At 37.2% G+C, this 15166-nt stretch overlaps 1 protein-coding gene across 2 annotated transcripts; it reads left to right on the forward strand.

Moving 5' to 3' along the window:
- Positions 1–1410: 1410 nt before the first annotated feature.
- Positions 1411–14721, forward strand: LOC148855291 (heat stress transcription factor A-1-like). 2 transcript variants are annotated; one of them, XM_088985603.1, is made up of 3 exons: positions 1411–2009; positions 13273–14306; positions 14453–14721. In XM_088985603.1, the coding sequence occupies exons 1-2, from the start codon at positions 1788–1790 to the stop codon at positions 14209–14211; spliced, it is 1161 nt and encodes a 386-aa protein (XP_088841729.1). In that variant the 5' UTR covers positions 1411–1787; the 3' UTR covers positions 14212–14306; positions 14453–14721. The 2 variants fall into 2 exon arrangements, with proteins under 2 accessions (XP_088841729.1, XP_088841728.1); XM_088985602.1 differs by having other exon boundaries at positions 1455–2009; positions 13261–14306.
- The last annotated feature ends 445 nt before the right edge of the window (positions 14722–15166 follow it).

Raw genomic sequence — 15166 nt, forward strand, 5'->3', positions numbered from 1 at the left:
CTTGTCAAAAAGTTCATGGGAGGTGATTGCATTTACCAGGCTTTAGGGGTTCAACAATGATACAAAATTTTATGGGAGGTTTTAGCAATTTACCCTTTCAAAAATTGAAAGTACATCTTATGTTCTTAAACTATTTTCTTATTTTTTTTAAATATTTTTAACCTATTTTCATTGGTTAAATTCTTGATCATTGAGGTAGCAAATGGTTTTCTCTTCTTTATTCCTACCATATGGTGGGTTAACTTTTTATTTCCATTACCTTAAAGCCCACATCATTGGATGACAAGATATCTGCAAGAGTAAGTGATTTTTTTATAGCAGTTTATTGTAAAGTTTTAGTGATTGAAGGAGCTGAACTTGGATTTATCATATGAAAGTTAATTTTTGCAAAGGTAATGAGAATTCAAAAAAAATTATGACAAAGGTAATTGATACAAATTATTAATTTTATTAATGAACCACAATTAATAAGAATAATAAGAATTTTATTAGTTCTCATTACTTTTGCAAGAATTTTATTTGGATATATCTTTATATTAATGAAGCATGATAAATGTGATAAATAAGAATAATTTGTATAAATGTAGAAATATAAAAAATTGCAAAAAATTTGGAAATATATTATATACTATCATCATCAAAAAATTTGTCACATGCAAAGCACAAGTACTAGTATTCACAAATATTTAATGTTGCAATGTCATGGGTTGGATTTAACATGGATTTACCACTTAGGGGGTGTTTTTTTTTCAAATTTTAAGAGGAAAATTGGTCAATGGGATTTTGGCTCCCATTACCAAGAAATCTATGTTTTTTTTTTGAGATTTAAGTGGAGAAAAAAACTTTATTTTCCATGTAAGAAAAAAATTGCCAACACTTAAATAGAACAAAAATACCCCTTTTTAAGAATATATTTTTTATAACTAAAATAATCAGTCTTATTTGCCAAACACTTGATAAATAAATTAAGGTTACGAAAAAGCGAACTCGGCTTAAGTCCATTTTAGCTCAACCGAACTCAATTTCAGGCTTGGCTTGGCTCGGTTCACGAGCGTAAAATTTTGAACTCATCCCAGTTACCAAAAAGGATGTTCGCCTCATCCCAATTCCCAACGAACAGTCTTGGGCCGGGGCAAAATATCTAATTTGGGTCACGTCGTTCCAAATTCCCCAAAACCGGTCTAAACAGATTTGGTGCTGGCCGGCCCAGCCCCACATTAAATAACGAAAAAATAAATAACTAAAGACTTGGCTCATTCAGTCATTCCAAGAGTGAGATGGGGAGCCGCTTGATGCTTTGAGTCGGTGCATCGAAGATCTATTGCTGACCGTACAAAGAGCATCTCCATCGTGGGGCCAGAAGTCTGTTATACGACAGGTAATATTCCCTTCTTCTTTCCTCCCTCCTCCGCTTCCTTGCCTCCTTGTAAGGGTTTCCGAGTTCTTTTTCTCTCACTCTCGCAGCCTCCCCTCTTATTCCCAATTTCAGTCTCTCGTCTCGTGTGGTTGGGGTTTCTGGCTCCAGGCTTCATGGCTGAAGCTGAACCCTTCGTCGCATCTTTGTTTCTCTATCTGCGAAACTTCTCTGCTTACTTACACGCGTTTGGTTGACTCATTTACTGTTCTTCCGATTCGGGTTTGGTTTTAATGCTCGAAACGAAGAGCATGGGTTACTCATAAGCTGGGAAGAAAAGAGTGGTGGAATCCCTAGCAGAGTCTGGTGTTTTTGGATCTTACAGTAATGGTGATTGTAATTACTCTAGTTCTTGAATAACTTCTTTCTTCTAATGATGGAGGAATCAGCATCCAGTAAAGGACCTGTTCTTCCTCCTTTTCTCACTAAATGCTACGATATGGTTGAGGATCCTGCAACTAACCCGATCGTTTCGTGGAGTTCGAGTAATTACAGTTTTGTTATCTGGGATATGACTGCTTTTTCGCGAGACTTGCTCCCAAAGTACTTCAAGCACAGCAATTTTTCAAGCTTCATGAGGCAGCTGAACACCTATGTGAGTCTACTTCTCTCTGTGCAGTGGGTTCATTTAGGTGTGTTGGTTGTATCTTTTCAATAGCTAGTGCCTTTAGTCGTGTATTTGTGCTAATTACTTGCTCTGGGGGTGGGTGAGCTAATATTTGTGCTCTGTTCCATCTTACCACCTTGATTATGAATTCTAGCTTCCTTTCGAGTGAAATACAACTTGAGCAGCGCCCCGTTCTCGTATTTGTTGATTTTATAATTTTTAATTTGGATTGGTCAAAATACTAGACTTAACGTTTCAAATTAGATAATAGTTGGTCATTTTCTGAAAAAGAAAATGTTGTAGCCAATTAGTATAAAAGGGAAAAATCAAATCCTGTCAACTATCTTCCATAGACAATATCAGCTTGTCTCTATTATTCATCTTCTTTAGTTATTCGATGAAGGGAAATTTTAAAGATTTCTAGTCTATCTCCTTTAATGAATTTCCATTGTTGGTTTAGTCAGAGATACCTTTGGTTATTGGGTTTCTGGGAAACGTTTTCAAGACTCAACTTACCACATAATATACCCCATTTATTGACTAAATCAAATTGACAGTCTATGTTTATAATATAAAATTAATGCATGCCTTTCCAAATATTAAACTGAAGAGGATTTCTAGACAAATTTAAGTTAATGAGGCATGAGTGAGAAGAAGACCCATAGTCTAATGTGCTAATATTATTATTTTGATATATTCAGTAAAAAAATACAAACTGTCTAATGTTAGATAGGAGAGACATGCTAAATTAACTTGTTAAGCCTAGCATTTTTTTTCCCTCTTAGATTTTCCTATTATGGGTATTGAAACCCTAATATTATTCTAATGCAAAATAATAGCTGAAGATTGGGTTGGGGGTGTTAGGAACCATCAAGGGGATGTTTTGATGGTTTATTCAGGCCTCATAAACACTTAAAATTCCATTAGGGCTGAGCTCGTGTCCTTACTACAGGGTCCAATATTGGGCTTTTCTTTGGGAGTACTAATTAGAGATGGAAGGAAAAGCATAATAGGTTGGAGGAAGGTGATCTGGGTCCTTGGCAGCTTTGTTTTTCACATTCAGGAATCAAGATCATTTGGTAGTAGTATGAAACGAATCATTCCATTGGGCCTAGAGATTAGAAAATGATTTGGTGGACTCACTTGGCGGGTTTGGGGGGCTAATGGACATGCTAGTTGGGGGGAGAGGAACATATTTTCTCTCTCAGTTTTTCTTCTAAATCTCTGATTAGTTATTAGTCAGAAAAACAGGAACAAAATGCTAAAAGGTTAATGGATTGGTGAATCAAAAGCTTGAAACAATATTGGAGGAGATTAGAATAATAGCATCTATATTTTGGAGTGACTTATAAAAAAAAAATCTATATTTTGGAGTGCTAAGAAGCAATCTCATTTTATTTTCATTATTATCTCTTATCCTGGTTCTCATAGGTTTGCCTTGTAAATGCAAATATGCTAGCTAATAACAGTTTCCTTTGAAATTCTAGAGGAAAATCTGTTTTCCGAGGAGATAAAAAGTCACTTTATTTATTTATTTTTGATAGAAATAAGATTGTTAGAATAAAAAAATTGAGTCATGAGTGTAATTATAAAGCATATTGCTCCAATTTACACACTAGAAAAGGTATATGTGGTTGATAAAGCCCAAAAGAAAGTATCCTAGTACAAGATGTACAAATGACACCCTAGCATGATAAGGACCAAGGTTCAAAATTTCGGTATAGGCTGATACGCCGGTTGGGGCGTATTAGCATGTATCTTGGCTCGCTTTTAATTCTTTTTAGTTTTTTTTTTTTTTTTTTTCAAACTGGTTCAGAGGGGTTGGTTTAAGGCCCGTCTACCCCCCTTAACCAGGTCAGACCCCGAAACACCCCCTGCACTATAGCAGCAGTGATCTGAACAATTTGGGAGGAAAGGAATCTAAGAATCTTTGAAGACAAGGAAAGAAGTAAAGAAGCTGTGATTGAGGTGATTACTCTCAGAGTAGCATATTGGGTGAGCACTTTAAAGCTCTTTGCTGACTTTAAGGTTGAAGATTTCTGCAGATCATGGGGAATAATTGCAGGTTCTTCATCTAGAAGATAGATTGTTCATGAGGCCTGGTCTCCTCCATGTGTTGGGTGGAAGAAATTAAACTTTGATGGTAGTTGTATGGGCAATCCTGGACCATCGGGTACTGGTGGGGTAATTAGGGAAGAAAATGGAAACTTTCTAGTTTTGTGCTTAGGTCCTATTCAGCATGGAGATGTTGTGAGATCAGAATTATTGGCAGCAGTCTATGGTGTAGAGAAAGCTAAAGAAATGGGGATTACTAAGCTGATTATTGAAGGTGATTCAAAAGTAGTTGTGGGCTGGTTGAAAAAAGGGGAAGGAATCATATGGAAGTTAAGGAGATTATGGGTGACAGTGGGGCACAATTCTGTAAATAGTGAATTGTTTCTGGGTGGGCTTTGTTTTTTGTGCCCACAAATCTTTGTTGTACCTCTTTTTTAATCTAATGAATCAATTGTGTTGTTGATCAGAAAAAAAACAGCCCCTGTAGGGGTGTATTGGGAGGCCACCGATACGATATGTATCAGCCAATACGGCCCAATACGTATTGAAATTTTGAACCTTGATAAGGACCCCAAAAGACATCATCCCTTGGAACTCCTTATCTAGCAAAATTGACTATAGTTGAGCTACTTAACATAGTTGTCAAGGTGTCTAGGAGATTATGGGTGACAGTGGGGCACCTAGTCACCAAGGTTCAAAATATCGATATTACATATCATATTGGAAAGCATGGAGACAGATACAGTTCGGATACACATGGATACTGTGGAAAGATAGGGATGCACTTGGATACATCAGGGAAACTCTTACAAATCCCACAAATATATCAATAGCACTAAACTAATATTAAAATAACTGTGAATAAGGTATAAACACATAAGAAATGCATGTTTTAATAAATTATATGAAGAGATACATTACAATCAACAATACCGAGAGTCTAGAACATGTAGAATTATAGATATTATACAATAATTTTACTAATAATACATCAAACAATGTTTGAGCTTGCAATCTACTAAAAAAATTCATTATAGGACACATCTAATTGTTATTAGATCAATGAGTTCAATGGATCATTGATAGATCTATCTTATAGTTCTCTCTTACCATGAAAATCATTTAAAAATTAGAATATACCAAGTAAATTATTTTTCTAATATTTAGTTTTTCTTAAACAATTAAGAAAAAAAAAATCATTCTTGGCATAAGTTGTTCTTATACCAATGAATTTAATAGATGATTGATAGATCCACATTATGGTTGTTTCCTGTAATGAAAAAGTTATGTTTCATAATTTTTGGATTTTCCACTTTTAGCAGTGGTTATGACTGTCGTTCTAACTTTTAGCACCATTCCACTCGTTCCCTGTACCCATGCCTTCAAATACCAATATAATATGCCCTATATCAGGCATATCGTATTGATATTTTTGAACCTTGCTAGTCTCCTAGGCAATAAGAATTCTATAAAATATAAATATAAATTTCAAAACAGTACTGATATCATGGGTATTTTAAACATACAATCCAGCATGCACAATATTACTAATACAATGGATATTTTAAATATATTAATTTCCAAACATGACAAATCATCATATATAAGACAATAGTATTTTAAATATATCAATTTCAACATTTTCAAAAATAATACTAATACAATGAGTATTTAATGGAGCAATTTTACATGATAAAATTTTCAAATTAACAACTAAAGAATGCTATGACTTTATATGATAAAATTTAAGATAGAGTAAGTAAAAGAGAAAAAGAATAAGGGTGAGATCACTGTTTAATTTAATGTAAGAGATTCTTTTTCTCTTTTGAAAACCCTTGGATATTTTGTGTTTCAATAGTAAATCTTTAAAACAAAGTATAAATGATATATATAAATGAAAGATGGTTAGCTGAAGGGCTTGATGGGAGTCACTTGAAGCTTCTCAAGTTCAACTCCTGGAAAAAAGATTTGAGGGCATCACAAAGGCAGTAATAGGTCTGATTCGTAGATCAAATGGTGACTTGACCTAGGCCTATAGTGGTCCTTCCTAGGCTTCTGATGCAACGGAAGCAGAGACTAGGGCCCTCCTTGAAGGCCTTAGAATGTCAAGTCAACAGTTTTGTTCCATTGTTGTGGAAGGAGACTTGAGGGGTGTCATAAACTGGGCTTCTGGATAGACCCTTGACCAGTGGAAGCTCTCTCACCTATTTTTAGAAATCAAGGAGCTTGTGTCTTGCTTGCTTTGCGGTTTTAGATGGATTTCGAGAGAGTTAAATGAAGTGGCTGATAGCCTTGCTAAATCTGGACGGGGACTTTTTGTATAGGGAACATACATTGCTGAATTATTAGTGGGATTTGTCCTTTTGTTTTTGTTTTTCTGACAAGGCCTTGTACATCCCCTCATGTACATCCCTTCATTGTTTAATGAAATCACATATCTTTTCTCAAAAATGTTTGCCATGGATTGATCTAAGGCACTAGGTCCAGATGGATTTACAATGGCTTTTTATCAGGACTGTTGGGAGATCATCAAGGTGGGTTTGGTCAAAGTGTTTAATGAGTTTCATAGGAGGGGCATAATTAATTTGGGGTTGAACTCCACCTTTATTACCTTGGTTTCAAAAAAGTCTAATTGCTAGTCATTCGAAGGATTCTAGACCAATTATCTTGGTAAATAGCATTTATAAATAATTGCTAAGGTGTTGTCTTTGAGGACTAAGAAAGCACTTCCCTCAATTATCTCTCATTATCAATTAGGATAGGCAGATTGTGATCAAATTCTTATTGTGAATGAATGTATAGAGGCTCAAAAAAGATCTAGGAAAAAGGGAGAGAAAATTTAGTTGGACTTGGAAAAAGCTTATGATCTTGTGGATTGGGAGTTAACATCATGAGAAAAAATGTGGTTTTGGAGAACTATGGTGTAAGTGGATCAATGGGTGCTTGCAAACAAGCCACTTTTCAGTGATTGTAAATGGGACAATGGTAGATTTCTAATTTCTTTGAAGCTATTAGAGGTCTAATACAAGGTAACCCCTCCCCCTTTCCTTTTCACTTTGGTGGAAAAGGTTCTTAGTAAGTTGATCTCCAAGAGTCAGTTGCACTTACTTAAAGGTTGGATGGTAGGGATAGAGTGTTGGTCACCCATCTTTAGTTTGCGGATGAAATATTTATTTTTTGTGATGGGGAGAGTAGAGATAGGCTTGAAAACTTGAAATTCGTGATGAGTTTCTTTGAAGCTTGAAAGAATGTCTAATTTAAAAATCAATTGGAGCAATAGTGTGGTGGTTGGTAATTTGGTATAATTGTTAAAGTAGAGGAATTAGGTTCTTTGGTTGAAATTTTGAGGTGTGAGAGAGGGGAGTGACCTTTAAAATATTTAGGATTACCTCTAGGTGGCAACCCGAGGTCTGCTACTTTTTGGAATCCATTGGTGGAGAGAATAGAGAAAATATTAGTTGGGTGGAAAAGGAACCCGGGATCTGCTAGTTTTCACAACCTTAGGTAGTTGAGAGTGGAGAAATTGGCCACGGATTTTCTATGGAAGCTAGGAGATAGGAAACATGATCATTTGGTGAGATGGGTGAAGGTGGTTAAAAGAAAAGAAGAGGGTGGGCTAGGTCTAGGAAACATCAACAAGAAAAACCTTGCTCTTTTAGGTAAGTGGTTGTGGTGTTTCCTCTTAGAGAATGAAAGGTTGTGGTACAAAGTGGTTTCAAGTATTCATGGGCTTTCAAGGAATGTTTGGGATGCTAGTATTCTACAAAGAGATAATCAAGCTGTACCGTGGAAAGCAGTGCAGGGTATCCTCCCTCAATTTCTTGGGTATGATCTGGCTTTTGGTAGCAGGATTAGATTTTGGGGAGATATTTAGGTTGGGAAGCTCCCTTTGAAAGATGTGTTTCTTTCAAGTTTTAAAGAAAAATCAATGCTTGACTTCATTGGGTCTCTCTCCTCTATTGGGCTGAATTGGAATTTAGGGTTGGTGATGGTGAGGAACCTTAGAGAGTCTGAAATCTCCTCAGTTTCCTACCTGCTAAATATCTAGGATAACTTGGTTTTTGATGATTTTGTGAGTGATGGTCGAGTGTGGTCCCTCAGTCCTTCTGGATTGTTTACTTGTAAATCCTTCTTTTCTTCCCTTGTGTCCACTTCTTCTCCTCTCTTTCTTGTGAAAGAAGTTTGGAGTGTCCCTATCCCCCTAAAAGTCTGCTTTTTGTGGGGAAGTTTACCATGGGTGCATCAACACATTGACTACCAAGCCGGTTCTTGTCTCCCAATTGGTGCATTTTGTGTAATTTGAATGGTGAGACTGCTTACCACCTCAGCACCTCTTAATCTCCTGCCCCTTTGTTGTATTTGGGAATGATTTTGCTCTCTTTTTGGTTGTAGGTGGATCCCTCCTGTTAGTTTGGATAGGCTCTTTAGCCCATCTTTTCTGAGGGGCACAAAGAGAAGAGGTAGAATCTCGTGGAAATGTACAAGGGCAGCAGTAATTTGGATAATTTGGGTTTTGGGAGGAGAGGAATTCAAGAACCTTCGAGGATAAAAAGAGGAACAAGGAGGCAGTTATTAAGATTGTTATAGTAAGAGTAGCACACTAGGTGAAGACTTTGGAACTATTTTCAGATTTTACAGTGGAAGTCTTCTTTAGAAATTGGGGGTCAATAACGACTCTTCTAGGAAACAAAAAATCCTTGAGGTTTGGTCACCCCCAATTGGAGGATGGATGAAATTAATTTTGATAGAAGTAGTTGGGCAACCCAGGACCTTTTGGACTTGGAGGAGTGATACGAGATGAGGGTGGGAACATATGTGGACTATTTTTTGGGGCCAATTGAACAGGGTGATTCAATTGGAGCAGAATTTATGGCTGCTGCTTTTGGGATGCAAAAGGCTAAGGAGATGGGAATTACAAAGCTGGTTGTGGAAGGGGATTCAAAGATAGTAATTGGGTGGTTGAAGGAAGAAGGGGTGTTGGCAATTTAGAAATGAATTCAGGCATTTCAAGATGCTGCCAAGATATGTGAACATTCAAGTAAGATGGGTAAGAAGATCTGCTAATGGTTTGGTAGATAGATTAGCTAAGCAAGGAGTACATAGATTATAGATATCATTTGTATTGGGCTCAATTATAATAGGGTGGTGGGGTTCTTTTGTTGTAAAGGGATTTCAGATCTAACAACTTCTTGTTGTAATTCCTCTTTCTTTTTAAAGCTATTAATAGAATTCTCTGTTGCTGATAAAAAATGTATTAACACACATTATTTAGATGTAGCAACATTTTTTTGACAAGTAACTGTAAATTTTATTATTAAGGATAAAAAAAATTACAACCATTAAAATCATCGTTGGGTAGGGTAACAATTACTACCCTACCACTTCATGAATATATAGTTCACAAACAAGCCCAATACAATTACTTTCTGGTAACCCCTTTCTTGTCTAGAGTCTCAGCTAGCCCATTTACAGATCTCAACACCTGTTGTATCTTAATATTCATACTCCTTGCCAACCATTTGATCTTAGTTTATTCCTATAGCTCCATACTGCCCTCTCTCTATCTTCCAGACATCTAGTTACTACCTTGGAATCACCTTGTACAATTAAATTATTCAGGTTCATTTCCTTGGCCCAGCATAGTCCTTCAAGTACCACAAAGTTTAGTGCTTGTTGAGTCCCCATCCCAATTGGGTCTGAGAACATAGCAGTGATGTGTCCATCCTTATCCCTAAAATCCCCTCTCTCACCTAAAGGACTTGGATTTCCTGTACTTCTCCCATAAAAGTTTAGTTTAATAAACCCATCAGGTGGTATCCATTGTTGGTGTACTTTATGATAAAAAATTGTTGTACTTTTCATTTTCTTCAAGGAGGATGCAACTATGCAACTACCTGTCTCCATCTCCACAAATCATCATATGAATGAGTGGAAAATAGCTCCATGAACTTAACCCAATGTACTCTAGTCCTAATGCATTCAAACACCACGTCTTGACTTCTTTCCTTCTTGAAAATTCTTTCATTTCTTTCTTTCCATACTGTTCACACTTGTTGTCCATGTGCATCTCCACAATACCCTCCCACTTTTTCTTGGCCATGTGAAGGTTCCTGCACAAAACAACCTTGTCATTATTTGAAGGCTCCATCCACCTACAACCAAAGAGAGAAAACTTTTCCCAAATACAAGCAACAAATGGATAGGAAATTAATAAATGATAACAAGTCATATTATTAATTAACCTTATAAAGTGCACACCAATTTGGGGATAAAAACCAATTTAGTCTTTTCATACCTCATCAACAAAGTGTCCCACTTTAGGAGGAATAGGCTTGCTCCACACCTTTTTAATAGCAAAAGAAAGTCGAGGGGAAGAGGCTGGGCTAAAAATTTTGGAAAAGGAAGCACATGTAAAGAATCCCAAAGGGTGAGGAGTCCAAACTCTCCTATTTGGTTTTGATGGGTGCAGGCAAACTTCATCTATGATCTTCAACAGATTGATTACACCAAAAGCTTCATGATCCCTCAACCTTCTTCAAAATCCCAAGTCCATTCAAGGTTCATGGGCAAGGAAAAAGATACAAATTTTGAGATTGGTTCTCTTTTGAAATTGGAGATAGAATTCAAGGAGGGGAAAAGATTCTTAAGAGGAGAGTTACCCATACACAAATCTTCCCGAAAACGAATTTTTTGCCCAGAGCAAGCATCATACTTGATGAAGTTTAGAAAGTCCAGAACGATACCATGTATTGCCTTCCATGGAGAAGCCAAGGTAGCCCGTTGTGATACAAATGCCATTCCAACCATTAGCCATAAGACCATGAATGTTTACTATCACTTTACTCCACAATTTCTCATTTTCATTAGGTAACCTCCACAACCACCTAGCAATGCTGAATTCTTTACTCTCAATTCTCCAATCCCCACTCTACCTTGATTTTTGTTCCTACATACCACCTCCCATTTCACCAAGTGGTCATTTTTTCCTTCTCCCTGGTTCCCATAAAAAATTTCTTATCATACATTCTGTGATCTTAGCTATTTTCTTTAGGATCTTAAAAACTGAAAGGTAGTAAATTGGGAGATTTACTAATGTTGATTTTATTAAGGTTATTCTACCCCCCAAGGAGATGTAGTTCCTTTTCCAGATTGCTAGTTTTTTCTTGACCCTCTCTATGATAGGATCCCAAAATCTACTGTCCTTTGGATGGGACCCTAAAGGTAGACCTGGATAATTCATAGGCCATTGATTAAGCTGGTGTTTGGCATCGATTCTGTTGCTTCAGGGATGTTTTCTGAGAAAACGGTGCTGTATGGATGAGGGTCTGTTGCACCACTTTTTGAGAAAATGGCTCCTTTTTTTTTGTTTGGCATCGATGCTGCCACGTAGGATTGATCCACATTATCCAATGGCTCCTTTATGTTTGGCTCCTTTTTCAGCATTGATCCACATTATCCAATGGTTTACATGATGCCATATTGGTGCCAGGTCATGGTACCGTTGGCAGCAATGGTTCTGAAAATGAGGAAATGCCAATTTCGACGTTTTCTCAGAGCATGCCTTCCCGAATTCCAAGGCGTGGTCGTTTTCTGGAACAGTGGTCCCAAACAAGCCTGCGTTTCTTGGCACACTTTTTTCTGACATGGAGCCGTTTTCTGAGACAACGGCATCGATACCAAACACTGCCTAATAGAACAACCTAGTATTCCAGCATTGGAAATTAGTTCGCCTTCTTTGACATTTGTCCCCACAATGCAACTTTTGGCAAAATTTATCTTAATGTTAGACACCCTCTCAAAGATCTTCATTACCAACCTCAAATTCCTCACATGTTGTTGGCTAATATCTTCACAAAAAATTATTGTATCATCAGAGAACTGGAGATGTGTGACTACTACACCATATTTTCCCTCCCGAATTCCAAGGCGTGGTCGTTTTCTGGAACAGCGGTCCCAAACAAGACTGCGTTTCTTGGCACACTGTTTTTTCTGACATGGAGCCGTTTTCTGGGACAACGGCATCGATGCCAAACACTGCCTAATAGAACAACCTAGTATTCCAGCATTGGAAGTTAGTTCACCTTCTTTGACATTTGTCCCCACAATGCAACTTTTGGCAAAATTTATCTTAATGTTGGACACCCTCTCAAAGATCTTCACTACCAACCTCAAATTCCTCACCTGTTGTTGGTCAATATCTTCACAAAAGATTATTGTATCATCAGAGAACTGGAGATGTGTGACTACTACACCATATTTTCCCTCCCGCTAACCCTTTTATCACTTGCAGGCTATCAGCTCTAGACATTATTCTACCAAGCACATATGCTATGATGGTAAAAAGAGGAAGGGAGATAGTGGGTCCTCTTGTCTAAGACCCCTACATGCTGGAAAGAAGTTCCTAGCTATTCCATTGACTAAAACCAAATAGTGACAAGTTTTTTAAGCACCCACTAATCCATCTACACCACTTTTCACCAAAGCCACACTTTCTCAATACCTCAATCAGAAAATTCCAACAAGTCATAAGCCTTTTCAATGTCCAACTTACAAACCAAGTCTTTCCTAACCACTCTCCGTTTTTCTTTCCATGCACTCAGAAGTTGATCCAGTATGTGCCTATCCTGAACAAAGTTTCATTGGCAATATTAATGATATCATAATATGGCGTCTGCCTTGTAATATTTGTTGCCTAGGCAGGCACCCTGTTTGTATAAGCCAAGGTGTTCTGCAAGGAGCACAGGCCCCAGCCAAAGGGTGCCCAGTCACCTAGGTAGGCAATGCCTTATCAACTATGCTAAATGATCTTGTGAATGGAACAAGGGATCAACTCAGAAATCAGAGGTATTGCCTTTTTAATCTAATAGCCTCTAGGGTAGGGACCCCATGTATTGTTCCTCAGAAAAGAGATATTGCCTTTTTTTTTTGAGTCTTGATCTAATTCATCAACAGAAAAGAGATGAAGAGCAAAACTCTGAAGTCTTACCGAAGAATTTTCTGCATAAAGCTTTTTTTTCCAGGCTATACCATTTAATGGATAAGACAAACTAAATACTAAGTGGAATTTCATTAAAAAGATGGAAGGTAAATGAAGAGGTCATTAACATCTGATGAGGTCAAGCAGCATAGTTGTTCTTTAGATACTGTTGAATTGTTGAATAGTAGTTAAACTGATTTCTGACAGTTTTTTAATCAGGGTTTTAGGAAAGCTGATCCAGACCGCTGGGAATTTGTAAATGATGGTTTTGTCAAAGGTCAAAGGCATTTATTGAAGAACATTAGCAGAAAGAAGCACAACCAGTGTCCTGTTCAACAGAAAGAATCCCAACAGAAGATCCCTGTCGGTGCATGTGTTGAAGTTGGAAAGCTTAGCCTCCAGGAGGCCATTGAGAGTCTCAAGAAGGACAAGACTTTACTCATGCAGGAGTTGGTTAAGCTCAAGCAACATCAGCAAACATCTGAAGATGAAGTGCATTGCTTGAGAAAACGTCTTGAAGGAATGGAAAAGGCCCAACAACAAATGTTATCATTCTTGGCAATGGCCATGCAGAGCCCTGGGTTTTTGGAACAGTTACTCCAGCAGAATGAAAATAGTTGGTTCATGGCTGGAACAAGCAAGAAAAGAAGACTGGCTACTCTGGAACAAGTTACCGAAGCTGCTGAAAATGAAGCTTTTGATGGTCAGATAGTGATGTACCAGCCACCAAAGAATGAGACCTCAAGGCCTATAGTCATGACAACTTCAAACACAAATGTATCTCCAAATTTGGGTAGTTCTCCAAGTGAAATTGAAGATATTGTTAAGAATGTTGATTCCATGGCATTGTCAATGGGAGAAATGTCAGATTCTCCAGAAAATGATGCCTCATTTGTCATCCCAGACTTTCTTTATGATCATTTATTGGAGCAATTTCTTCTGGATAGTCCCTTGGTGGAGAATCTTGAAGAAATTGAACTGGATGCCCCAGAGCCCATGAGCACTGGAATAGAGATGAAATCATCATTGCCCGACAGTCAGCATGGGATCAGTCAAAGTATGGATCTTCAAATGGAAGAACAGGGTCTTCTAGCATCTGAAGCTAACAGCAGATATGAGATTCTATATAATAATTCAGGGGACCTTGCAGCAACATAGGGACCTCTATAGGACTATCTTCCACTTTGTATAGCACGTGACTACATGTCCTAAAGGAAATGGATCATTTAGTGCGTTTGAGGTTGCAAATAAGTGTAAGTTTTTCTTTTTCCCGCTTAAATTCGTTTTTGTCTTATTAATTTTGTTTTTGTGAGATTAACCAGCATATATTATTTATTTGGCTGGCCCTTATTTCATCCTGACAATCTGACATTAGAAATTTTCTCTGGTTTTCTGACAGATCTTAGCACCATGTATGATCTTCTCTATACAGCGAGTAGGAGGACATGGTATGGTAGTGTTATTTTTAATGGTTGATACACTTACTGTCCATCAGTCCATTTAGACTTTTCCGGCTCTTCCGAATGTACTGATTGAGGGCAATGATCTGTATACATACCACTTAAACTTCCTACTTTGCTTTTTGAACTTTGTCAATCCTAGATGGTAATAATTCATAGCTACTCCATCTTCATATATGAGATTATGCTTACATATTTTTGTCTACAATTCCTAACCGTCCGTTTTACAAATGTATTAATACTTGATACTCTTGAAAATAAATATTACGTCAACCTTTCTCAAATTCTCTGTTTACATGTTTCTGTAATTAATTCAGATAATACATCCCTTAATTTTAACCAATCTTTTGCTTTGTGCTCAATAAACCATCGAATTGGAATTTGAGGAAATACACGCCAACAGTCTAGTCAATTTGTTTTGTGAATTTACTTCCAAGTTCCAACCGATATTATTGAGTTCTGAAGTTTGCATGTGACATACTGTTCCAAATCATTTCTGACTGTCTATGAACCGTACCATTTTGACTGTAGTATACTGTCTTTAATGGGTTCTATTCCTTTATGATTTTAGAGTTGGGTATGCCATTGTAGAAGTGACTCACTGACTCCTAACCAAGGTTGCTTACCCTATTTGATGAGTGGATGATGCATTC

This window comes from Nelumbo lutea, chromosome 4 (genome assembly GCF_056320005.1).
Source record: "Nelumbo lutea isolate HS-2025 chromosome 4, American lotus-T2T, whole genome shotgun sequence".
Taxonomy (NCBI): Eukaryota; Viridiplantae; Streptophyta; class Magnoliopsida; order Proteales; family Nelumbonaceae; genus Nelumbo; species Nelumbo lutea.